Source organism: Trachurus trachurus, assembly GCF_905171665.1.
Source record: "Trachurus trachurus genome assembly, chromosome: 18".
Lineage (NCBI taxonomy): Eukaryota > Metazoa > Chordata > Actinopteri > Carangiformes > Carangidae > Trachurus > Trachurus trachurus.
The window spans coordinates 21710276-21738242 of NC_139909.1; the positions used below are offsets into that span (position 1 = coordinate 21710276).

The following is a 27967-nucleotide window of genomic DNA, read 5'->3' on the forward strand; positions in this document are numbered from 1 at the left end:
AAATCCCTCATGATATGCAAGCAGGACTAAATGGCAAAGTGTGATTTAATACAGTATATTTCCAAAATGAGCCGCGGCAACAGAAATGATTTAACAATGCAGAAACAAAGACTATATATATACACACTGTATATATTTTACTGGGACAATATCTTTCAGACTCTATCAAATATTTCACATGGACCTATTAATTGGTGGCAGTTCTAGGAATTATTGATTCAAGTATGACGAAAAGCAACATAGAACATTGTTTTGGTTTGTTTGTTAGCCTACTTGCATGAAGATTGATATTACTTAAATGGAAACTAAACGCAGCAAACTTATTGAAATATTACGACAGATGTTATGAGACATTTAGAGCTGGAGAAAATCAGATTCTTACTGAATAATCAGGAAAGAAAGTTCTTTATATGTGTGCAAATACTTAATTATTTATTGACACTTAGGCTAGCTCTTTGCTGCTATAGGAGACTGCCGAACAAAATTTTGTTGTATATATTTTTATGCAATGACAAAAATAAACTTAACTATAGAATTTGGCAGCCGTTCATTGATTATTTTAACCACAACACATAGTTGTTGTTTTTTTTGGTGAGTGTGTATGTTTGGGTATATATTTATGTATAATCTTTTTTTTTGTTTTTATTAATCCCCTTCATCTGTCTATTTTTCATTTTGAGATACATAGGTTAATATAACTTAAACGACCTTTATATTTAAACAAGTACGTGTACATGCGTATGGTGTATGTATTACTGTCTGTTATGTTTTATGTTCAAAATGAGGAAAATCAATAAAGAAAGTTGAAAAAATATATATGTACATACTTTTTGACAGGTGGGAAGTGAGTGAGAAATATGCAGGTCATATGTTTATTCATTCAGTTCAGATTCAGTGTCGGCTTTTTCACTGCATATGATAACTGTCTGATTTCCATTTGAAAGAGAGCTAATTTTCTGCTCTGTGGATCATTTGGGGAATTACTGTAAACTGTAGGAAATAACATTCACAACTGTTCTGTTGCAGATGATCTCACAGGTGCTTCACTTTTAAACAGTATCTGACATAGTACACCATGGTGGCTAGGCTGGTGGCACGATCAGTGCACAACAAACAAATGTTTCTGTCCTTATTGTACAATTCAGATGTGGAGATGGAGGAGACGATGCGTACAGTTTAATAGTAATATTCCACTCATGCATACAAGCACTTTTTGTGCATGACGTCTGACTTCAGACACTGTCTCCTGCTATCTCTACGCTCCACCTGCTTATCCTTGTCTTCAGGAATAATCACTTGTAAGCTGCCAAACTTTAAACGTGTTCTCTCTCCCTGGCTCCATTCGGCACAGGGAACATTTCCTGACCTCCCTCTACCCCTTCACCACATCAGCTGTGGATGACTGACCATCTCCAATCAGTCAAACCTGATCAGACGTTCCCCTCTTCTAATGAAGATGGCCCCATCGTCAAGCTCATCACCGCCACGAGTGTCGAAGCTCTAATCAGAAAGACTTGAGAAATTTTCTAACCACTTTTCCTGGTGATCCACTTACTGCTGGGCCCATGCACTGAAATCTATGTTGTTCACTATAATTAATATAATTTTAGTCATTGTCTTTTGTTCCTCTTCTTAGCGTCTTTTGATTGAATCATTTTGAAAAACTGCCATAAACTCACTGGTCAGCAACGCCAGAAAGCTAATTACTAATCAGATAAAAATCAATTCAAATGGATAATAAATGGTAATGATGGTTGGATGTGAGTGATTGGGTAAATTATAGAAATAATTTAAATACCATACTTATATTGTAAATTGAAAGATGAAAGTATTTATGGTGACCGACCCTTAATATATTCCAATACATTTTCTGAGTGCTTATAGAAACACAGCATGAAATGATAAACTAAGTGAATACAGTGTTCTGGCATAATGCTTTTCTGAGAAGGCATTAATGCTGATAGTGTTTCCCTGTGGTATAATGCTTTCCTCTAACACACAAACCAAAGCAGCAGGCTGTGGGCTTTATTTATCACACTGTGGCATCCTCAGCTCGTTTCCTTGGAATCTCAGCTATTAAAGATGTGGGTTACTGATGGTGAGCAAAATAAGATGTTTTTATGAAGCCCTGGTTTATATATGTAGTGTAATCTCCTGTCCGCGTTTGTAACACAGAAATATAATGACCTTTAAATAAATTCACATTTAATTAAATCTCTTCATGCAGAAAGAAGCACGTTATCATTTGTTAACCTTAGGACCAACACAGTGTTCATGATAAGCCAGTCGGGGGATGTCAGATCTCATCAAACCCAGACTAAAGCATAATTTCTCTTAATACTGAACTGGAATTTTGCTATAATTTTTTTTATTATATAGAACTATATGATAAAGCTCAGCTATCACAGGGCTGAAAGGACAGAGTTGGGATTGTAGTTAACATTTAATTTATCCTTAGCTTAAGGAGTTGCTTAACATCAAAATTTCTAAAGAAGGCTTCCTTGGTCAGATCATTACAATTATTCTGCATGCTGGTCATATAACATTTGTATGCAACACTTCTAACAATATGATCAATTTATCACAATAAACTTAAGATAGTCGGGTTAGTTCTATTTGAATGCGATTCCTTAATTCCAGTATGACCTAAGATAAGGGGAAAAAATGTTAAACGCTACAGTGACCATTTCAAACTTTGAGAATGAAATGTTTGTGCAAATGGCCCCCAGATTTAGTAATCTAACGGAGCATGTGGAGTCTCTGGTTTATTCATCACACTTTATTTTTCATACTTGACATGTCTACGTTTATTTAATCAGCTCAGTGTTTACTGGCATCTATTTTTAACTGTGTTTTTTTTTCTTTTCTGCTTTCTTTTTTTTAACACAATTTGTTCTGCAAGGTTGAAAATGAAGTCAGATGATAAGGTGAAGGTGAAATAAATTCTGGAGGCATCTACTTCTGTTGAGAATAAGACAACATTGCCAGCATTCATGGCACTAAAAATAAGTCCTTAGTTTGTTCATGGGGACTTTGACCGGCTTTACTCCTGGAGCTGAAAAGGTGCTTGTTCATGAAGGATCGTCGTTTAGAAGATAGATATAATAGATGATACACGCCTTTCATGTGAAATATGAATCAAGGTCTGCAGGTGATTCTCAATTTTTCATCCTCCTCTGACTGTTTGGTAAAGTCTGGTTTCCCTTTGATTAGAGACCCACACTTATTTTCACAGCTCGGTGTTAAAGGAGCTGTGGGCACACTGCTGAATGTTCTTAATTAATTCAAACTGCATTAATCACAGGCTCAGGCACGTCATTTCAATTAGGTTGAAAATATCTTTAAATTTTATGCAGCGTTTATACAATAGATAAGTCATGGTGTGCACAGGCAAACACAATTCTCATTTGGGGAATCAATATTTTTAATAAACACTTTTCTTCTGCATTTATATCTAATATTGACTTTGCTTGAATTAATCTAATATCTGTTATATATATATAAAAGAACTGAACTGAAAGCACAGAAGCTTTTAAAATGATGCAAATGCACATGGGAATGGTGGTTTTCAGTGTATTCTGATGCAATGCACTGTACAGTTGGGCTATTGTTCACTGGTTTCACTGATATTACACCTCTCTGGGTTGCAGGGTGCAGCTATTGTCACCACTGAGTTATGCAAAAGCTAAGACGCTCTATTTACCGTCTTACGTCCTAATAGACCTGTGTAACTCAGAGGTGACAATAACTGCTCGCTGCAACTCAGAAAACTCAGCCCCTTTCTTATACGTGTGGCTGCAATTGAATTTACAGACTCAGGACTATGTAAATGATGCCTTATCTAGAGACCCAGGGGTGCTATTTCATGATTCATGACCAGTAACTGTGTTAACCGCCTTCATTGACTTTCAGATTTGGAAGTGCCTTGTTTAAAAATGAGCAGTGGAATGGCTAAATTGCAAATTGTATGTGTGCATTCGGCCAAGGCCACATACAGTAGACAATATATGCATTTTATGTGTGTGTGTCTGGATGTGATTTTTATTAACCCCCCGCAGACAGGATTGCAGCATCATTCACGAAACGGTTATTAAACACAAATACCATGTGTGGGAATGGGAGGTTTGCACTGCTGTGGTGAATATACATCTATGAGATGGCTGAGGATTGTGCAGCGAGGGTTAAGTGACCCATGTGGACTTGTTATTTTTCTGTAAAAGCAAAAAAAAAGGCAGATAGCAGCAATAGTTACGTAAGGCGGCAGAAGTTGATACGGTTTCTATGGCGAGAGACAGGATTTACTTTGCTTCAGAGTGATCAGGATAAGACCTCCTTTGACGATAATGCCATTTGGCTCCTATCTTAAGATATCATATTTTCTATCTCAAAGGAGCGCAGGCCTATCGCCGCAGATCCAACGGAAAGATGGGCGCATTTCTGTGTATATGTATGCATGATGTGTGTGTGTGTGCATATGTGCCCGTATGTGTGCCTTCTAAATGGCAGTCTTCTAAAATGCCGCGCCTTAAACCGAAAGATATGAGCAGATAACGCTGTAACGTCTACATCAAGACCCTCTTCCATCTACCGCTCTGTTCCTGCTTCCCACTCCCTATTTCATTGTTGCTCCCCACTCACCATTTTCCCTATTCTAACCTACATTCCTCCACCTTTAATCTATCAAGTCCTGCCTGCTGCAAAGTAGCTCCCTCTTTGTTCTGCTCTGTGTGAGAAGAGAGGTATTTCTGGGAGGGGAATATAGGGGCTGTGTGTGTGTGTGTGTGGGTGGGTGCATGGGAGGTATTGAGGAGTGAGGGGGTGTGGATTTGGCAGTCAGTTGAGGACACCGTCACATGCTGACACGACGGCAGCACAGCCCCCGTGCGGCCACATCTATAATACTGATAAAAAAAATAAAAAAAGGTGGCCGCAAGTGTGTTAGAGTATGAAAGTGTGTGTGGGTGAGACTGTGTGTGTGGCTGTAATGGGATTGTGAGTGTGTATGGTTATAATGACAAGGGAGGGGTCGATGAAAGAAGAAGAAGAAGGGACGGGAGCGGCAAACAGATTATGACCCCCAGCCATGATTATCTACGCCTGCCGCTCTGACCCCCCGTGCCAATTACAGAGATAAGGCTGTGTGTGTGCACGAGTGTGCCTTCTCTGAAGCAAAAATGTGTGTGCGCTGCTGTGAGACATTTGTATTCATTGCCTGCTATCAGGGGCCACACACTTTCTCTTCCCCACTGTTCTCACCCCTGTACGGGGGGGGTGGGGGGTGGGGGTGCGGCGGTGCTTTAGCATCTATGACAAGATAACCGCCGCTGATAGCTTCTAGAATTGCAGATGGCCGCCACAGGAAGACGTATCGTCAGGGAGATGTTGAGAGGACGGCAGATTGATTTTGAGGAGTGGGGGGAATGAATCATACATTTTTTACCCTTCCTCTCCAGAATTTTAGAGTTCCCTTTGGAGATTCAAACACAGACAACACCCTTCTTCCCTTTCGTGCTGCCATCCGCTCCATCCCTCCTTGCTCTCCTCTTTAACGCTCACCCTCCACCCCTTGCCTTCTCATCACTTTCATTCATCCTCATGTTACTTTTTTTTCCCGCTCTTCGCATCTCTTGACCTCGCATTCTAAGACAAAGGTCTCGGGGGAAGGAGGGATGCTGATTTATGATTTAAACCGCATTTCCCAGCATACTGTGTTAGGAGGGTATGGCCCCATGGGATAGCGATCAGTCCTGCAAGGCAGTATGGGTTCGGACAGCTCCAGGCTGCTGCCGGTTCTCTCATTAGAGTCAGTGTAATGAGTCCACATCCAACCTGTCGGCGGTGCCATGCGCTGGGAGCAGGCGGTCTGATGGTGGACCGAGGCCGTGCCCCTGAGGCAGCCCCACCTCAGCTCAAGACAAAGGTCCTGTTCTCTGTGGAGTTGTTGAGATCTGATCAATTTCAACAACTCTGTTTGGTCTTTCGACAAAATTCCATAGAAAATGAATGCAAAGGGCGATCGAAGCCCATCTATTGATCACAGAGCAAAACGATCTTCTGCACTTCCGTGCCGGAGGACCTCAGCAGAATGGAAAACTAACTTTTAGTTTATTTGTTCAAACAGTGATTGCATGCTCCCTCGGCGCCTTGAATTATTGAGCTTTTCAGTATATATGTTAATTTACTGAAACAAAGACAAGAGCAAGTTAGCTCTACTTTCTCTTAAAATGTTCAATTCTGTTGTTCATCAGAGTGAAAGTCTTCTGGCATTAAAAAAGTTTTCATGAAAATAATCTGTAGCATTAAAACACCTTCTACAGACAGGAGGTTTGATACTGAACTCACACCCTCCCCTAATGACGTGCAAACTCTTCTCTTTGTTTAATATTTTATACTGTATGTGTGCGTTTGTGTGCCATCCTAGCAACAGGTGGTCCTGGAAACATCCACTAGACTTAGAAACCACCTTGTGATGGGCTCACACCAGCCAGGAAACCTATCAATATGTTGACAAGCTGACCTGGAGATATGAATATTCATTTGCTGCTACAGTACATGACAATATGACAAGCAGACCTGCATTTTGATCAAAACTAAACGTCTGTGGTAGTGACATTCTCCACTGAAGTGCCACTAGGGTCTGGTTCCGACAGTGAGGCAGTCCCCATAGACTCCCATGTCACGACGTCCAACTTTAAAGAGGAACTAAGCAGCAGGATAAGCAGGATAGTTAGTGTAGTACTTGGCCGCCGCCCTGGTGTCCCAGTTCTCGTCTCTGCGCACTCCGGAACCAGCAATCTTTGGTTTATGACGGTTAAAACTACACAAATACACACGTCGTAACATTATGTTATATAAAGTTATCCACCGCTCCATGGATTGATTTTTCGCGGGCTTCGTTGCAAACAAATGCACATGGCCGAGAGGAGGGTTAGCATAACAGCGGAAAAGCGACCGGACTTGCATAGTTTCTCTTTAAAGCAGAAATAGGTATGTTAACATCATGGTAGAGCAAAAAAAGGCTAATTTCCTCCTCCATGGCAGTACAGATGGTGAATTAGGGTTAGGAGTATATAATTCAGCTGTTAATTCATTCTCACACATGCATGTCCCCACACAAAACTGCTCCTCAGGTGTTGTCAGGATGGCTATAGGTTCATCATCATTTGCAGTCTATAGGTAGCACCTGCTACAGTACAGTAGACACCTCCTGAACTGTCGCTTACATGGTGCCAACCAGATTCAGAGTAAGTGCTATAAAAACGAATTGGCTACACAACAAACGATATCCGTATGGGGCATGCTTAAATCACAACTATAACTTGGCTGCAACTGTATCTCTGAAGGGGCTCAATCAGAAACATACAATAAAGGTCCCAGAGGACATTAGCTTTGACCAGGTCTCTGGGGAAAAGACAGAGAAGGTATCTTAAATTTATTTCCTTTTTTTTCTCTTTTCGTATTGAAGAATTATAATTTGGCAAATCAAAAGTGGACAGAGGAACACTGGTATGGGCTGTTCCTGTCAGACAGAAAGGGCGGGAAGTCAATCTCCTCAGCCAGTTAGGTCTAGTGAGCAGATTGCCTCAGGTGTCTTAAGTTCAACAGAGACAGGCGAGAGAAGAGGAAGTAAATAGAAATAGAAAAACTACAAGGCATAGTGTCATCCTTGTTAGATCTTCTCCATCCACTCAGTATTACTTATAACCCCTGCCTTCCCTGATTCCCTGTTCTTTCTTTCTCTCATCGTCTATCTACTCGTTCATCTGTCAGTGGTCATCAGCGTCTACCCCTGCTCGCCAGCCCCCTGCTCTGCTTTGTCAATTTAGGTTTCTTTACCATCCCTCTCCCTCCTGCTTAAACTTCTCTCTCTGTTGGCTTCAACGGCGAGGAAAGGGCCTTTGACAGTGAGACAGTCGCTGGGATTTCTAGGCTGTTGAACATTGAATCGGAATACGGCAACGCTTTAAAAAACAGTGAAATAAATGATACAAGACTAAGCTTTGTAAGGTCAGTTGTTTTCATACAACCACGGTTCATCACCTTCCCAGCATGCCCTTCAGCTGGAGTGTTGCCCTTTCATTTGTGAGTACTTGGCAATAACAGCTCTTTGGCTCATTTGTGCGGTTAGGTGGAATGGAGGAATGTTTTGGCTGATTGTCTCTCTTCTGAGCTGCTTTGAGCTGCTTTTACCAGCTATAAAGAAGCACCAAATCAAACTGCTTATGAAATGTATTCAAATGCATATAATTAATACAATCTGGTGCAACTCAATGAACTGTTTAACATGACATCAAGGGTTTGGTGTTGTCTGCTATCCTGCATCCTCAAACCAGGGAATGCTCTGTTTATACTGATCTAAAATGTACTACAGCCTTTTCTGATGACTAAAGCATACGGCCTTATGATGGAGTTGGATTGTGATACTGCATTGTTAGCACTTCCTTTTAATGATACCTATTTTATCTAATTCAATTAGTGAATATGATAGTAATGGTATACATACACCATCCATTCATCCATGTGGGATCAACAGTATCAATTTGGTTGATCCATAAAAGTATGGTCCTGCCCTTATACTATATGTGACTATATATCCTTATATATGTAACCTTGAAGGTCAAAAACAGGCTGTACCACTGTTTATGAATAACACAGAACTATTTAAAAAAAAAAAAATTGGGAAGCAAAGATACACAAGTATATCTATTATAAAATAAGTCTTAACTAAGGCCCTATGCTCAAAGTCATTTTTTTCAGAGTCACAAAAAGCAACACATCTGGCATCAACCAATTACATATTATTTTAGTCTCAGCTACATGACAGTCTAACAGATGCTGTCCTCAGCTGGCAGAATTTTTTAATTTGAAGTGTTGATTCACACCAATGGGTGTTTTAAAGAACCACAAAGTTTTACATCTCCCTTGACAGCCCTCTCGCTAACAGAATGGTGAGCCAAACATAGAAGAGGGTCTCTTGATTGCTTAGTTGTGACATCACAAAGTTACAGAAGTCCTGACGGCTCAGTTTCTGAATCCAGGCTGTACGTAGCCTATTTTTTTCTGTGGACTGAGGCTTTGATATTTTCACAGTAATAAAACAGAACCTAGACCTGCTTTATAATCAGAACGACACGGGGCTCCCACTTTATATAATGTGGGACCTTTAACACTATACATAGTGACAGAGCTGGAGGTCACAGTACATTGTAATATAAACATTAGTAGACGTGTGTACATATACAATTTACCACGCATGGGGTGTTCCCACACAAACACCCTCTTGCACACTGCATTCCATTCCAGCTGTGTTTAGGAAAAACGTTCTGATTACATATTCCTTTGAAGTTCATATAGGCTTCAAAGCACTTCTTTATTAGGTCACTTCTGTTTAACATTTTAAGAGGCATTTGGTTCATTTCCATTAAAACATGCAAAGAGCAAAATATGATAAAATGTGTGGAAATTAAATGATTTTGCATCCATGGAGCAGATATTTATGTGTATGTATTTTTTTTCGCCCCTGCCTTCTAAAGATGATTTGTGTGTGACAGCACGGTACTTCTAGGCAACTGCCAGGAGGGCTGCATATATCCAGTGTGTTTACTGGCTATAAATTTCCTCACTCATGCTTGGCAGTATACTAGCATGCAGACCACTGTTAATTATATGAAAACTTGTTAATTGCCGGGAAATGTGCAAATAATTGCTGTTGTCCATCGCTGAACTAAATGATTGCTTCTAACATGAATCTATCTATATCAAATGGCATTCCAGTCTCTGAGGGTGCACAGATCCAAGGCATTATGTTAATAATACACCCCTCTTATTGGCTCATTGCATCACATTTGGCCTGGAGTTTTGGAGGATAAAATGAACATTAAATAAAAACGGACCGTCCTCCATCAGAGCATTAAATTGCCTTTAAAAATCAAATCCAAATTTGTGCATCTCCAAAATAAATTTCATACAGTCCAACTCTGCTACATGCTTAAACTTTCCAAACGGCAGAATGTCGTGGATGCTGAGGGCAGCTCCTTCTGCCGACTGCAAATCCATCTTTGACATCTATTTGGCTGAGCGAGGACTCGGTGACTCATGATTTAAATGAGTGATCGGAAACTCATTCAAATTCAATATTTGTGATTCAGTGAGAAAGTAGGAGAGCCATCTGCTCTGAGACAAGTCAGAGATAGCTGGGGTGAGAGATAAGAACCTAATTCAATACAACACACAGCCTGAACAAATCATCCATTCAAATTCAAAATGGCCATAATACCTGCCGTCTCTCAACACATGTACTGAGTCTGCCGCGGAAATGGTGAACCCTGCTGCATTTTAGTCGTCACGGTGATGAAAAAACTGATGGTGGAGGAGTATGACACAAGCAAAGGGCTGAAACTTAAGGCAGGTGGAACTTTCGCAGATTCGCTGTATTGAATGTGTGCTATGTTGTGTTGTGTGTGTGTGCTAAAATCTCAGATTCATTTGTCAGCCCACAATATGTATCAAGTGGTGCATGCATCTGTGAAGGCATGTGTGCGCCCATGTGCATCCGTGTCTGCGGGGGCTCTCATTTCTGCGACAGCATTGGATGGAAATTTACTCACCCCTTGGCAATAGCAGTCATCAGTGGTGTGCTATTGTTAAATAAAAAGTCCCAAACTCATTTAGCTGGAAAATTACTCAATTATAAGTTCGGGGGGTAGGCCATTGGAAAAAAATATACTGAGATATTTAGTTACTACTAAGTGAAAATCAATACGATTTTGTGCATGCCTCCACATGGATTGATTTCCCTATCTCGGTTTGCCTCTTACAATTAATTTGATACCGCAGGATTTGTTTTTTTACTCATATGAGCAATGTAAGCTGCTATTATGTGTCACACAAATGTTTCACTCTACCAGAAGATATTTGCTTTATTTACTGCAGTGGTGGATGCACTGTGGATTTTGTGACCACCAAATATGATGGGTGTGGCCTAGTGTTAATATACTAAACTATAATTAATAAATAAAAATGGATTTTGCTGCACTCTGATGTAAAGTTAGGGATAGTTCAACATTTTGGCAAATTGGCCCATTATTTTCAAGGCAAATGCAGAGGCTTCTTGCCGAAAATTAATTTACCTCTTTATCATTAATTTAACTCTGTCTCGTAACATTCCGTTATTATTCATGGTGTGGCGAATGTGCAGGTCACAACTTGTCCACGGGAGTGTTTTGGAGTTGTTGGATTGTGTATTTGAAGAGTTTGATCCCATTAGCCTCCGTAGCATAGCTCTGAGCAGCTCACGGCTCTGCTCCGCTGTTCTAAAAATAGCTTGCACCAACAATTAAAGGTAACGAACCTACTCCTAAAACTATAGGGATTACGGCAATGGGCCAATTTGCCAAAATGTTGAACTATCCCTTTAAGTCATACCTGTTTTTGTTCTGTTATGTAACCAATACAGGAAAAATGAGACGTCAAACCACTGCAGTTCAGCTGGGGTTCAGCTAAAACAATGCTAATGTCTACTCTAGTAGTAGTAACATTTTGATAGCACTGCAACGTCTCTCCATGTGATCCATGGCACTCTGCCAGGCTGAGCAGGTTGTAAACAATAATGTAGGCTTGACAGCACAGTGCAGATTGCTACCATTATGCTCTACTCAAGCCTGGAAAAAGGCTTCCGTCCAGTTTAACAACGAGTCTTACTGTGTGTCCACAGATTGGAGTTGATGAAATTTGGAAGCTTCGGTAGTGTTACTATGCACTCCATTGATGAATTTCATCAGAATGCCATCCTCCAGTGTCAGTGATTAAAGGAAATTCAGTGAAGGAATATTAAAACAAATTAGCTTAAATCAGAAAACCGTCCAATCATTAACATTAATGGCAGATTAGATCAATTTCTGCTCATTTTATACTGCATAAAACATTAGTGCACCAGTGGGTTAAAGCCAATTTACCCAAAGAAAAGAGACAAAGTGGAACAAAGGCTAAAGGCAACTCTATGGTCAAATCACCATTATCACTCACCTCACCTCATTAGCTTTAGGCACTGCCCTGTTTGTCTGAATCACTCTTACACAGATGGATTTTTTCACTAATGCAAAATAAACTGGAAAAGAAAAGTCAAGCATTTTCCTAAACATGCCCACAGATACATCAATACAGCGTGCACCTGGTGCATCTCCACCACCCCTGTTTACCTTTTTGAAGCTCAGAAATATATGTGGTATGAATAGCAAAAGAGTACTTGTTGCATATTCTTTATGAGAGCACCGCTTGTAAAATATGAATTCCCCTAAATGTAGTGTAGTTTTTTTATAATGCAAATATTTGCCTGTAATATTTGATCATAATGACAGAGGGAACCTTTACACAAATAACCGTGAGATATAATGAAATGTTACACAAGCTAAGTGCTGTCTACTTTACTCTGTAGAGCTCTCAGACTACACTCATTTCCATCTTAAAGCCCCTGAAAGCTGCAGATAATGTGTTAAGAAACAAAATGGAATGCAAATATTGGCAGTAAATTAAGATGCAAGGAGATGTAAATAATAATGCATCCAGACTATATTGCTCATAATAAAATTATGGTTGAGAAAATGGGTTTCGAGGGCCTTTAACAGCTGCTACTTTCTCGCCCTCCTGGCCCAGTACCACATTTTCACTGCAGGAATATCTAGTAATTTCCTGAGCAGCCCAGTAATGCTAGGATTTAGATTCATACTGGATGAGCTGGCACCGCACAATTTCCACCCAGTGCCAAGTCCTGTGCATGTCAGAGTGGTGGAGAGAGACAAGCATTAGACTTTCAAACAGGAAAACCAGAGTTCTCCATCATGTCCAAGACTTGGAGTCAAGTCTTAAACTTTTGATTAAGCAGAACCACCATCCTTTCCCTGACCTCAACTACACACTCTGGTTGCCAGAACCAGGCCCAACAGGTACTGCGGTAAAATATTGGCAATACATCAATAGAGAGCAGGTGCACTGTCATGTTTCATCTGTTTCTCCCTCCTCACGGACAAACCTTCATGGAAAAAGCTGCCACCTTTGCTTGCTTTGTTCCATTCGACTCCTTGACAGTTATTTCATTTAATGCCATTGACTGAGCCTCCCCTGAAACAGTCTGGAGCCATGTCTTGGTCGACTCTGGCGCGCCTATGTTCAGGTGGATAGGCCAAAGGGTATGACATTAGCAGATGGAGTACCCGCGCCCCACATGCTTGCCATATGTCATGCCCAATCTCATCCCATCTTCCACTAAGAGTAGGTGTTGTTGGGCTCATGAAAAGGCCACTTTCCAAACAGATATCATCGCCCTGACATCCTGACCTTAGCGGAGCTGAGGGCTATAGGGAGCTCTGCTCCGCTACCATCTCTCATCGCATTAAGGTGGGGAGGGCAGGGTCAGAAAACGGTGCAATAAAAAACACAAGGCTGATCCTTCACTTCCTAAGCTGCTCAGAGCACTCTAAAGTTTCAGAAATAAAAAGGTCAGAAGGGTCAACAGCTGACAAACTGTAGTTTCAGCAGGCGTAACAGCGCAAACAGAGAAACAGTAGAGGAGAATCAATAGCGTTTGTTAATGGAGTATGAGTGGTGCTCCATTAGTGCTTCAGAATGCAGATTGATCTACTCCTGATCATTATGATAAATATTACTGTTGTCGTTGGACTTCAGTTTTGCACAAATTGTGATGCAGTTATGTGATGTTCCAGCAGAGTAACATGGGATCTATAACAGTAAAGGCAGTTGGCATGAAATCAAATATAAGCAGCTTTAATGAGCTCAGTATAGAAACCCCAGCTTCTCCTGTTGTGGATATATTATAGATATGCCCTTTTGCCCTGCAAAAATTACCCTGGAGACACTGCAGTGGTTAACTTGTCTTCACGTTGGCTCAGACCCAGAATCTCAAGACATTACATCCTGACTTGCACTCTAATGTAGGGATCAAGGATATACAGCTATAGTATTTTATATTTTTATTCCTCAGAGACTGCGTGCTTGTATGTGTGTATGTGTGTGTATAATGTATGCATGTGTAACAGCAGAAGTGCTGCCTACCCTGCTATGGTTTTATTCTGTTAGCCATTGCCACTAAAGCTTGAAGTAAATGTGAACAAGAAAGCTATCTGCATGGACCAGCCAGTGGAGAGACTTTGTCACCCTGATTTCCTTACTGGAATTTGAGGCTTTAGTTACTGTATGTGGCTGTGGAGGGGAGGAATCGACCGGGAGATGTCATGGCATTGAATAAATTGTTGTCTGCAGCTCTGCCTGGTTCGCTCTCAATTTCTTTTTTTCCCCCCTCTCCCTGGTCTCGCTCCCTCTCTCTCTCTTCTTTATACACTCACAGTCACTACACACTAATATTGTGGGGTCGTTCACAGGGTGCTGTGTGTGACTGAGTGGCCGCAAAGCAGGGGCACGGCTGGACAAGGGTGCTCAGTCAACCGAGATATATAAAGGTTAAATAAAATGTTTGCTTGCAACCAATAAAAGAAAAGGAAGAAAAAGCTGAATGCATGTGTTTCAAGTCTGTGACAGATTATTACTCGAGCAAGTCCGGCGAATAGGAACATAAATATTTAAACGCAACAGCTGAATTAACAGAAGAAGGAAAAAAATGGCTAAAGCGGTAGTCAGTTGCTAGTTTGATGAAGAAAGGCTGACAAGGGCTGATGGGCTTTGACAAGATAAATATGTATCACAGTGGGATGTACAAATGACCTCAACCACTATGTAAAATGACAAAAGATTAACATTAATGTTGAATCAGACTTGCCAGACAGAGAAATGGCTTAGAGGCCGGTTGTTGGATGAAGAAGACTGAACAGTTCAGTCTCCATCTCCTCCCTACTGCAGAGAAACCACACATTATCCCCAGTGCTTGGGCGACATCTAGTGGTCAAACTGCTGTATGTACCTTTAACATTTATATTTGAATGTGTGTCATGCCAGTGGCTCCACACATTCTAAGTGGTGCAATTCGTCACACGCCGAGGCCGCTTCCACGCCTGGTGGAGGCTTTTGAAGTTTTTTGGATTGCACTCCATAAAGTCCTACACAAACAGCGTTCAAGTGCATTTGAAGAGCACAGATGTGACACACACACACAGTGGAGTCACAGAGCATGGGCGAGGTTCAGGTACGAGCACCTTTGTATGACTCTACAGAAGCTCCTTCCTCTGACTTCCTAACTTCAAGCATCACAACAACACTGGAAGTTTTGCTGATTTTCAACAAGCAATTTCAACCCGATACTGTTTTTATCTAATCCAGCCGTCCTGTGTGTACGCGTGGAGCTTCTGAAGGACCACTGTTTTGCCGTAGAGTTTAAATGTCAATAATCTCTCTGCCGAGGCCTGTATGAAGCAGCAGGGTTTGAGTTTAGTGAGGTAACTTGTCACTGGGGTTAATCACCACCTCATGCTGAACTTCTAACCTGCTTTGGAGTTGGATAATTTCAGAGGATCAGATCAAAACATGTCAACAACTGACCAGTCAAATTACTGCTAAACCACAGTTTATTCCTACTGCAGCCCGACAGGACCAAAACAGTTTACATTGAAATGTCCAATATGGTTTTAAAACAGAACTTCGACAAAACAGGGGAGAGTTTACACACTTATTAACTTCAAAATAAAGGTTATAACTACACTTTAATTGAACACAGATTCTTTAATTGACAATATAACATGATCAAATCTGTTACCAGAGGTGGAAATAAAAACCAAACCAACCCTAACAAAAAGTTATAACCTTCAGTAACACTTTATTTGATGCCTATCTCCATAATGCATTATAACCATACTTATAATGATTTATAATGCAGCTATAGCACTGTATAACTATAGATATAAACACTCATAAATGATCATAATGCTTTATAACAATAATCCTAACACACTATAAAGCATTTTATCATGACTTATAAGGTCTGGTATTATAATACGTTATAATTGTTAGTAACTCGATGACAATGCCCACATCAATAATGCATTATAAATATAGTTGCAATGTGTTATAATTGGCTTATAAACGTATTACTTGACGTAAGGTCAAGTATTATATTGGAGTTATAATGCTCTATAATAATTTATGAGTGTTTATAACTATAGTTATACAGTGCTATAACTGCATTATAACTCTTTATAAGTATGGTTATAATCTGTTATAGAGATAGGCATCAAATACAGTGTTACCGAACCTTCTTTGAAATACAGATCCATGGGTGCAAACCTGACAAAGCGCAAGTACTACCTTTTTCATTATCTATCTTAACTGAACCTAAAATTGACTTTCATGGATAATCCAATCTTTCCAGTGATCTGATTGGTCAACAGTTTGACTGTTTTTAACTGATCCTTTATAGTAAACCTGATCTGGAGACTTGTGAGTTCATCATCAGTTAATTTATCTCAGCTAGAGTTAAACCTGAAGTTATCTCACTAACTGTTCAGTTAACTGTTCATTGCCCAGGCCTCAAGAGAAAGACTGTAGATATTTGAACTCAACAGCAAAGATAGTCTCCCGTCATCGCTCCTTGTAGAATTTCCATTTTCATAACTTTTCAATATCTTTGGTATGCTGAACTTGTGTCATATACTGTAACAGTCCTCAGCACTGATTACTGTACCTTTAATTCCACATCATAAACTCTTATTGCCCTAAACATACCAAACATACTGTTTTTGAAGGTAGAGGGAAATAAAAAAGCACTATTAGTTGTTATCTCCTCAGTTGGTGTTAGAGTTTGAGCAATGTCAAGCTCACGGCTCATTACACACACAAAATATAATAAAAAACTAGGGCTGTCAAACGATTAATTTTTCTAATCGCGATTAATCGCATTTTTTCCATAGTTAACTCGCGATTAATCTCTATTAAAAATATTATATAAAACTTTGGACTTTCAACTCTCCAAAGTGTTATAATCTCTAGACAAACAACTTTTAGACCAGACCTAGCAGGCCTACCTAATCATAACACATGATGCATGAAACTCACACAGAATTGAAACGAATTGCATCCAGTGGAAATTGCCCTTTACTTTGCTACGCCTCTGCCTGGCCATGTGCGTTTGTTGACAACAGAAGCCGTCAAAAAATCAATACATCGCCATGTGCATTTGTTCACAACAAAGCCGTCAAAAAATCAATGGATGGAGCTGTGGATATATGTTAGACTGTGTATATTTGTGTAGCAACCAACTTGAAGGTGCCTTACCACCACCTACTGGACTGGAGGTCCCACACTCCAGTCCTCCAGTCCAGCAGACAGAGGACAAAATGGGCCGCGATTAACCGCGATTAAAAAATTTAATCGCGTTAATTTTTTTAATTAATCTAATCGCGATTAACGCGTTAACTCTGACAGCCCTATAAAAAACCTAACACACACACACACACACACACTCAAGCATTGTGGCAAACATGAGGATTTCTCCATTTTTTCCCCCTCTTGTCACCGTGGCTGGCTGCACTTACCTGTGGGCTAGTTGCTCAATTGTCAGTGGCCATGATAGAAATAACAGTTTGCTACCATTCTGTCAGCATGGGGCAGAAAAACATTAGCTTTCTCCGAAAAACAAGCACACACCAGGTGCTGCCATCTCTCAGAGGATAAGCAATTAGCTTTCTGCGGGCCAAAACTACAGTTTGTCCCACATAGAGAAAACAAGCAACACCTGTGTGTGCAGCCAAGTGGAGCCCCGACTCGGCGCTGCATAATAGAAAATAGGAACATCCAACAGGGGAGTGTCAAGTTGCCCTTTTCTGAATGTATCTTTCGGGGGTGGGGGAGCAGTTGACAGGAAAATGAATAGAATGGGTAATAATCAAGGGAGAGTCAATGGAATAATTTCATGGCTGAATGTGGTGGGCAAGTGAAGAAGATTGCAGGATGAAAAAATCCTGGTAATTACCCAAGTGAAACATTAATTAAATCAGTGACAGAAAAGGGGAAATTAAAGTAACAGAACTTATGGAAAGGAGAAAAATACCAGTGAGATGATGTATTGAATAAAGAGATGAGGACAGAAATACAAATGAGGTGGTATGAAAAGCTGTGATGGGAGACAGAGGCGTATAAACTAATGCTTATGGAAAGGTGAGGAAATATGGAAGAGGTTGCAGTGTTTCCTCTACATTCATTTAGCAGTGGCGCACCGCCACAGCTAAATCCCAGCCGCCGCTGCTTCAAATTTCTTTCTTTTTATTTTTTTTTTAAATTGTCGCTAATCCACCACCGCCACATGCCTCCACCTTCACAGCAGAGTCCTGCACTGCACCTCGCGAGTAGCTACTAAGGTAAACTACAGATAACTATCTTGCTCAGTATCTACTCTTTGCACCCCCTCTGCACCTCGATGACAGACCACAGCCTGTTTTTCCGCAGAATCATTGAACTCAGGTGACAGAATGACAACAGACTCAGGACAGATCAGTGGTCGCTGTTGCCGGTGTTTTTTTTTTTTTTTAATTAGCGGGTTTGATTCTCGTGTCGGACGTCGCGCTCAGTGCTGGTGGAAAAGAAAAAAAAAACTAAAAAGTGTGTGTCAGTCCGTCGGGCTTATGATGATGTTATTGTAGCGCATACAGTAAGTTTAACAGGACATATCCTCTACTGCGCTGTAACATAAACGTGCATAAACTCCCCCTCCTCTCCGCGGCCGTCCGCTGGTGCGAGTGGGAGGAGGGGTAACGGCGATGACGGCAGCGACACCGACAACGACGAGACGGCAGAACGATCCTGTGTAGGAGCTGTCCGTGCGGTTACTTAACCAAAAGTCTCCTGAAGAAGGCCCAGGTTATCAAACTAAGAGAAATATGACCTGTGGTAGTTTGTTTGAATAGCAAAAATACATCATGACATAAAGTTGTCATGAAAAAAAAAAGAGATGTTGATTCGGTGGAAACCCGGCTTTACAGGTGCGCGGGGGGGGGGGGGCAATCACGGGTTGGGGGGCGGTCTGGGGGTCTGAGCGCCACTCCTTAAAAAAATCCTAGAGGAAACACTGGGTTGAGACGTGGGTGAAGAGAGAGGTGTCACTCATCCTGAGGTCAGGAGAGAGCAGAAAAGGGCCACTGCACAGGATAAAGATGAGATAGACAGATACATTTTTAGTCAGAAAAATGGATAGAACCACTTACTGAGGCTACAGTCTATCCTGATACAATCTGGCGGGAGAGAGAGCGAAATGGTGAGTTGAAATAAAAAAGAAGGAGACAGAGAGAAAAAAAAAGAAAGACAGGAAGAAGGAGAAGAAAAGAAAAGAGAAAGAGAGAGAGAAAGAGAGAAAAAAAAACATTTTACATCCTTCAAGGTACATTCTGCAGACAACCAAGCAATTCTCTGGGGCCACCATCCGGGGACAGGCTCTGAGTCAGGATCACCCTTTTCCTCCGTCAGTCCCATCATCCATACATCCCTCCTTCCACCCCACCCATCCCAAAGCACGACAGAAGGCAAGACTTACACCAAAGGGATCTATACAGGACATCATGGTGACACATCTACTTCCTATACTATAAATGATAAAAAACTGTTATGTTGTATTCTTTAATATACTAATACATAATAAGAATTAAAGTGAATATAGGGCGATATCAAAATGTGTGTGCACTTTTATAAGGTTCTATCTGGACTGAGTGTGGATCTGAAATACTGCGCATTAAACATTTAAACCCCAAACCCGAGTATATTTCTTTTCTTTTTTTTTGCTTTATGTATCATTACTTTCATTTTACATGTTAAATTGAGTCTAATAATATCAATCTTACTTTATATTTTGGCCAGAATTATGTGGCCTTAATAGCCAAATAACCAGGTATTTGCTTTTTTGTGTATTATTTAAAGTGAAAATGATGAAGCCATTTCTTAATGTACTTGTTAGGGGGTGAGGATGGGTCATATATTATGTATAAATAGCTACTGAAAAGCAGATCCTGTGTCTTGCACGTTTAACTTTGCCCCACCCTCCCATCCTTTGCAAACATGTGCAAAGACAATTTGAGAAGCATTTGCCTTCTGCAGCACTTCAGGCATGAGAAACCCAACAGTGTAAATGACAAGAAAGGGTGATCTGCACATCCCAGCCACCTCATGCCTGGTGCACACAAATCACAGTAAGTAGGACCCTGGTGTGTAACTAGTGCTAGTGGTACAACTAAAATGGAGATTTATTCTTTAACTAGAAGACTCTGGTTCAGATTGTTAACCCATTTCGCCCCAGTCCCCCACCCCAGAACCATATATCTTCTTATTTATGTATTTATTTTATCACTATTCTGCCCCATCTAGTGGCTGCAAAGGACATGTGCATGTGGCATTGTGGTTGGGATGTGGTCTCGAGCTGTCAACCGCTACAGAATAGTGGACACAAACAGCCAGGGACCAGCGTCGCTCTGTAGAGACGTGGAGTGTAATACAAAAACAGTTCCATTGAAATGTATTGACCTGCCACATAACAGTTGTTGGTGTGCAGTCATGTTTGTATGAAATCCATGTTTGTGCACTCGTCTTGTCCTAACATGATGTGACTGTCTCTACTGACACTCAATAAAAAAAGAAAGTCTGACGGTGTCAAAGCAAAACCTGACAGTGTTAACCGCCTTAGCTTCAGCTCAACAGGTTATTATCATTATCCATCACTAATAAATATCATTAGGGCTGAATGCATCCAATTAAAGCCTTTCTCTGAGATTAATTAGCAGGATTTTAATTATCTTAACAAGGACTAAAGCTTTAACAGATACTGAGGATTCCCTACTGATGCAGTTTACTTCAGCTGTAGCTCATTTCCTTGTAAAATAAATCTGAATATCCTGAGTGGAGTACTAGTGTGACTTTTTGTGGTGTCATTCAAGCCCAATTAAAAGGAGATAAATTGAACTTTTATATATAAATTTCTTTAAGGACTTTCCCTGGCTGAACCCTTTGTGCAGTAAGTGTGTACGTGTGTGTGTGTGTACAACTACAGCTGCGAGCTGGTCTCTCTGACTGTTTGATCCAAGGGCCGCAGACATACAGGCCATTGAAGGGATGAAAAGTTCCATCTTGGCCCAGTGGGGTGTTCATGAGTGACAGAAGAGGGAGACAGAGAGAGAAGGAAGAGGAGGTAGAAAGGCAGAGATTGGTAGAGGAGGAGGAAGAATGGCCGCCTTTGTTCGTCCTACAGCCCACTTCCTGTCTCTACGGTGGCTTAAACTCCCGTATTACAGGGAGCCCCTCTGTCATGCTCCTCCCGGTTCACAGCTGAAAGTCTGTTCCTTCAAAGGATCAGGACTTAATATATCCAGAGCTGGAGCTGGAAGGTCGTACCCATCTTCCCTCGGGCGCTAATATTCATTGCAGTGAAATTTTAATAAGTCAAAAGGTCTAGCTGTCTTTTATTAGAGGGAATGCATCTGCTCTCTATGAAACCATCCATCTTACAAGTTTCACTCCACATTCCCCTGACCTTCTCTGCACTAAGATTGCCTTTCAGACCTCTTTACATCCACTCCCCCTTTGAACTCATCTGTAATTACTTACTATGAGGACTCTATCTACTCTTAGCACCGCCAATGGCTCCACATGGAAGAAGGGAAGAGAGCTGAACCATGAGGAGGGGCCAGACAGGATGGGGGCAAGGCCACCTTGAAGCTTCTAGAGACAGGTCAGTGGGGTAAGGTTCAGGGCTGGGCCGGGGATACTGTTGCTGATGGAGCTTTTTAACGGAGGAGGTTTTCGCAAGTTGATGAATGAAGAAGGGATGAGCAGGAACGAGGAGTCAAAGAGTATAGAACAGAAATGACTGCAGGGGGGGAAGGTACAGTAACTGCTCTGGGGATGCCTTTACATTTTATTTAACATTTTCTTTGGTCTTATCTTCCTGCAGCAAGCACTTTATCAATTTGTGGAGAAGGTTCTGCATTCGTGCCTCAGTTTTCTTAAATAAATAGCCTTTAGGCACGGTTAGCATCCCTCATAAGCCCATGGGTAATGATGGGATTATGTTAGCTTGTCAGTGTACTACTGGCTATATTCAATTAAGTGTACTCTGTGGTATAAAACAAATCTAATGCGACTGAGGGACAAATTTAGAAGCTTTTTTCCACCTATCTGACAATGGACAAAAATAATGGGGTTGAACTCAAAATACCATACCATTCTTTTAAGTTCAGCGGTCTACGATACTAAAACACAGCGTGAGGATGAAGGGGGGGGCAGGGTATGATAGGGTAAAGGTTAGCAGGGACATCCACGATGGATCACGGTGGCCTACCCAGGTTGACGGTGAGCTTGACCCGGCCTCCGTCGAGCTCCAGGCGCAGGGTGTCCGCCGACTCCTTGGAGGTGGTGGCCATGAGCAGGCCATACGCCCGCTGGGACATGAAGCGCAGCGCCACGTCCTCGGCCTCCGTGTGCATGGTGACCGGCATGATGATCTTCAGGTACATGCTGCCGTCGTAACTCAGCACCGTCGCCTCTGGATGGGGGGGTGAGGGGGGGTGGAAGAGAGGACAGGAAGGGTGACATAGTGTCAGTACAGGGGGGTGGAGACACAGATGAACCCTGACACAGGCACAGAGATCGACTGGATGTGACAGCACAGTATCAGTGGCGTAACTGAAAACATTTGTCATTCATTTATCATGCGTCTTCGACTACATTCATGGTTTCATTGTTCTGTCTTTGCATTTTAAAGGAATAGTTCCATAATCCCTAGTTTTAGCAGTAGGTTTGTTACCTTTAATTGTCAGTGCAAGCTATTTTTAGAACAGCTGCTCAGAGCTACGCTACGGAGGCTCATGGAATTTCTTGGTTTCCTTCATCAAACTCATCAAATACACAATCCAACAACTCCAAAAACGCTGTCGTGGACAAGTTGTGACCTGTACATTCACCACGATAATAATGGAACGTTACGAGATAGTTGTTTTCGAGGTAAATTCATGCTAAACCGCTGATGTGCATTCCCATCGGGTGCAGATTTTGGCAAGCAGTCTCTGCATTTGCCTCGAAAACAACTCTGTTGGCAATATAATATCAGCTTTCAGTCAGAATGACAATCAAAGCCATGTGTGCCTGAGAAATCAAAGCATGTCAAACTGATCCAAAGGTAATAATCAATCATTTCTGAGCTCCTTGGGCATGTTAAAAGGTGTCTAAGATGGGGAACAGCATGCAGACTGCACTTTTGGTACATTTTTGTTAATGTAATCCTAATAAAGAAGGTTTAATTGCACAAAACACATGCAATTCACTTCAAAGCCCAAAATGTACACAGTCACGAAAAAGAGGAACTTTAAATGTTCATAACGGACAATCAAGCTTGGAGAAATGTCAAAAAGCAAAAGTGCAGTTGCTTTCCAACTCGCTACCACCGTGGTTACGCTCTTTAAAATCAGCCACGCCATAAATAACCCGCTGTGAGGAGTGACAGATCCCTGAGGGCCGCTCTTATTTTGTAGTGTGGGTCAATAAGTGTCAACACAGACTAACATGAGTCACCATCACAGGGGTACTCAACACTTTTGGGGCTTTGGAGTGCGCATAAACATGATGCTGAAAGATGCAGTGAAATAGCTGCTGTGGGTGGGCGGGGGGTGAATGCAACACAGATTCACACAGATTGCATCAACATCCTTTGAAAAAGACCTAACTTTCCTTAAAATGCAAGGAAATTAAACATCAACCAGTAGCTCACAAAGAATATCCATCACCCCAACCGATGTTTTTAATTCCTTGTACTTTGCAGGAGCCATGCTATATCCTCTTCCTCTCATCATTGATTGCCCTCACACTTTGTTAATCTATGCACACACAGAGCAAAATGTGGCTCGTAATTATAGAAGCGCTCCCTGCTGCAGTAACACTTCTCTCCACTAGATGGCAGAAGAGCTTCACTGAAAACACACTTGTCATCTGAGCACCCAAAGACAAAACTGTTAAAATATCACCCTTCAAAATAAAGACATTCCATCCTCTACCTCGACTGTCCTGATTTGAATCCAATCTCTCCCTCCCTCATTACCCTCCCTGTCCCTCAAAATCCCCGCACTGCCATGGCTCACTCAACCCACCCCCCTGGAGTGCGTGCGAAGAAAAGCCATGAAGTGAGGAGTCTGCGGCTAATTGGGATGAATCAGACGTGCGTGGTGCTGTTCCGACGAGCTCACCTTGCATCACCGTGGCGTACACGCCACCTGGGTTTGCGTGACTGGCACAGATGGCGGCCGTAAGCCTGGCTGCTCTGCCATGCTGCTGCCAGCCTCTTAGAGCTTCAGTCTACCCCCCCACCACCCCCGCCTCCTTCCCTCCATCCCTACCCCTCCCAGCCCTAATGCCACCCAGCCTCGGGTGGCATTTGGTTCACACAGAGCTCCCTGTGGTGCTTTTGCTCCTACTATACAGCAGCTGCTTGGCTGTGTCAAATACAATCCAATACACTGCCAAGTGTGTTGAAATGCTTATTTTACACTTGTTGTTCTTATTCTTGGTTTATTGGATGGCGTGTAAGATGTTGAGGATTTCGCAACTTTTCACTGTTTGATGTCGAGGCCTTGTGTGATTCCCTTTGCGCACTTCACTACTGTCATGTATGATGCCCTGATAATGAGAAATGTTCTTTTTGCTTCACTGATATAAAGGTGTATTTGACAATGTCTCTGTGTTGTGATGCTTCTGTTCTGAATTGTGCACTATTGCACACAAAGTCTGGGTCAGAAAGTATTGATTCCTTCATCCTCCGTGTTCTGCGCGTTACTTTTAAAGGGATGGTTCAACATTTGGGCAGCTGTTTGTATGAATTTACCATGAAAACAACTCTGTCTCATAACGTTCTGTTATTATCTCATAGCGTGGTGAATGTGCAGGTCACAACTTGTCCACAAAAGCATTTGAGTTGTTGGATTGTGTATTTGATGAGTTTAATGAGGGAAACCAAGAAATCCCATGAGCCTCCGTAGCTTAGCTCTGAGCAGCTTGCGGCTCTGCTCCACCGTTCTGAAAACAGCTTGCACCGACAATTAAAGGTAACGAACCTACTCCTAAAACTATAGGGATTATGGCAATGGGCCAATTTGCCAAAATGTTGAACTATCACTTTAAAAAGCAATTAGTTATAGATACTAGTTACTATCCCCAAAAAGTAACTGATAAAAGTTATTAATTACCAGGAAAAGTAACTATTGCATTACTTTTTAATAAAATGCTCAAATATGTCATGTTGGACTTGTCTCCCTAACCCCCGTTTATCTGGAACTAACCAACTCACTCAGTGTTCCTCCACATAGACAGGCCCCACAATGTACTGTATCACTCCGCCTCTTCCACAAGCCGCTGATCTAAATAGGTGATAGGCGGAGTGATACAGCACATCGCGGAGCCTGCCAGTGTGGAGGAAGTTGGTTAGTTCCAGATAAACTGCCTTTTCCCGACCAGCTGATGAACTGAAAATAATGTGTATATAAGGTACACTCAAATAGGTGTATTATCTTCTGATGGTACTTCATACAGTACAGTAACACCATTTATTTTAATGCTGTTATTCCGATTACTGTTCATCCTCCTCCTCCTCCTCCTCCTCCTCACCTATCTCACAGTTGCTGCCCAGGTATCCGGTGCCGGTACAGTCACAGATGTAGCGGTTCCAGCCCTCCTTGCACAGACCCGCGTTGCCACAGGGAGTACTGCTGCATCGCTTCTGCAGCTCGCGGGTGCAGAAACTGCTGACGCCCAGCGCGCTCTGGATCTCGGCCAGACGGCGGACGTCACGGCTCTTGCCGTCGATGAAGAGATCGCGGACGCAGCCCACGTAGCCGTAGTTGAGCAGCGCCGTCCAAACCTCCGGTGGCAGGATCAGGTCCGACTTGGACTCGGGCAGCCCCCCCAGGTACATGTCGCTGTCCAGGTCCAGGATTTCGCTGCCCTCCGGGGAGCTGAAGGGCATGCTGCGGCTGTTCACTGAGATATATCCTGGAAGACAGAAACACAGAGATGATGGAGTGGATGTAAAGGTTCAACTGCTCCGTGCCCTTGGTGCATCTGTGTGTTTAAATAACTCAAAGACTGCAAATGAATGAAGTTGTGGGGGTCTGAATAGGTGGGTGATTGTGGGTGTGGGGGGGCAAGTGGATGAGTGAGTGGAAGTGAAGTGAATGGATGGGTGAGAGAGGCAGTAAGTGGATAATTTAGGGAAATAGAACAGACAAACAAAAGGCAGGGAGAAAAGATGACAGTGGAGTGTGTGAGCGTGAGTGTGTGTGCATTTGTGTGTGTGTCTAATGTGTCTGTAATAGGCTAAATGGAGGAGAAGGGAAGCAGAATGCAGCGGGGAGTGGGTGAAACAAAAGGCCCTCTCTCCTTCTGTGATTAACGACTCCGTCTTAATTTTCTATTAAAAGCCAATTACAGCGGGAGCGGCAGCGAGATCACATGCATGCACACACACACACGCGCGCGCAAAGACACTCATTCACACTCTTCCTCATTATAAGACGCCATTAGGGTGAGATATAATGTCCAAAGTGCTTGCCCACCTACAGATCATTCATCAGACGCCACACACCCAAGGCCTGATGCTCCAGTTGTGCCCACATGCTGGCAACACAACGTACAGGTATGAAAAATAACAGTTTAACAATAAATACCAATAGATATATAATTAGTAATATTCCTAATCACTTTTAAAGGGATAGTTCAACATTTTGGCAAATTGGCCCATTGCCATATTCCCTATAGTTTTAAGAGTAGGTTCGTTACCTTTAATTTGTCCCATTAGCCTCCATAGCGTAGCTCTGAGCAGCTCATGGCTCTGCTCCACCATTCTAAAAATAGCTTGCACCGACAATTAAAAGTAACACACCTACTCCTAAAACTATAGGGATTATGGCAATGGGTCAATTTGCCAAAAGACTGAACTATCCCTTGCTTTGTTAGGGTCAGACTTGGCACTGCTGCATAGTCTTTAGCTGTATATTTATTCAATTTTTATCATGCTTTTGTGGTGTTTAATCACTTTCTCTATTTCAATTATGTACTACTTTTAGATCACGTTTCATTGGCCAGTTGTCTCTGTGCTGTTTGTCAGCTGTATGATTTTTTTTTGACTTGGTGGTAAATCAGTAAGTAAAGCTAACCTAACCTAAGCTTTTATTTTGGCATGCTTGGACTACGAAGATCAAGGTGGCCTTAGAATATCTTGTCCACACCTTAAGTGTTAACAGTATAAGTATGTGTGTAGTTCACATGCATATTGGTATGTGGGGTTTTAAGTATTCTTATTAACAAAAAGTATGGCAGAATAGGAAGTGATATGTAAGAGTTCCTCCACCAAGGTCAAACTACAAAAGTCTGTGCAGCCTCTAGAAAAATAGAAAATAAAAAGAAAAATACTACAGTATTTGCTCAAACAGGCAGATCCAGACCATCCAGTAAGGACGCAGCAACCTGCCTGCTCAAGCAGGGCTTGACTGCTCTCTGAACCCTTACTGACCACTCTGATGTGGCTACCAAACCTCTAACTGTCAGCCGGGGTGAAATAAACATAACAAGCAACATTGGAGAATGCTAAAACTGGTTCAATAAAACCTCCATAATGAGTCATCAGAGACTCTGTTGTGGAGGCTGCAGGAGATTCAAAACACAATTGGTCCAGTCTGTTTTAAATGTGACTATCATGTCTTTAGTATTAGACAGATTCACCCCCCAGGTCCTGTGATGCTGCTCCTTCCCCTCATGGAGATTAATCAGCAAATGTGATGATGTGTCAAATGTAGAAAAGTGGAGAGAGACAGCAGCTTTGTTTGGTAAAATACTGTAGAACGACAGATCTTGACCCACTGAAGAGAAAATTGTTAAGCTGCAAATAACAGCCAGTGCATGTCAGGGGCAGAATATATTTTAGCTGACATGCTGTGAAAAGGAGCACAGATTCATCTAAATACAAGATGACTGGACTTTTTTAACATTATTA

The 27967-nt window shown here is 41.8% G+C and overlaps 1 protein-coding gene across 1 annotated transcript in view; it reads right to left on the minus strand.

Annotated features, from left to right (window-relative positions):
* The window catches only part of nrxn2b (neurexin 2b), a gene marked incomplete at its 3' end in the record, with an annotated part of 720187 nt that overhangs the window by 370870 nt on the left and 321350 nt on the right, over positions 1-27967 (minus strand). The window contains exons 8-10 of the mRNA XM_083993168.1: positions 25585-25968; positions 22274-22477; positions 19158-19184 (exon numbers count right to left, since the gene is read on the minus strand). Coding sequence (XP_083849294.1) covers positions 19158-19184; positions 22274-22477; positions 25585-25968 — 615 coding nt within the window. The remainder of the gene's footprint in view (positions 1-19157; positions 19185-22273; positions 22478-25584; positions 25969-27967) is intronic.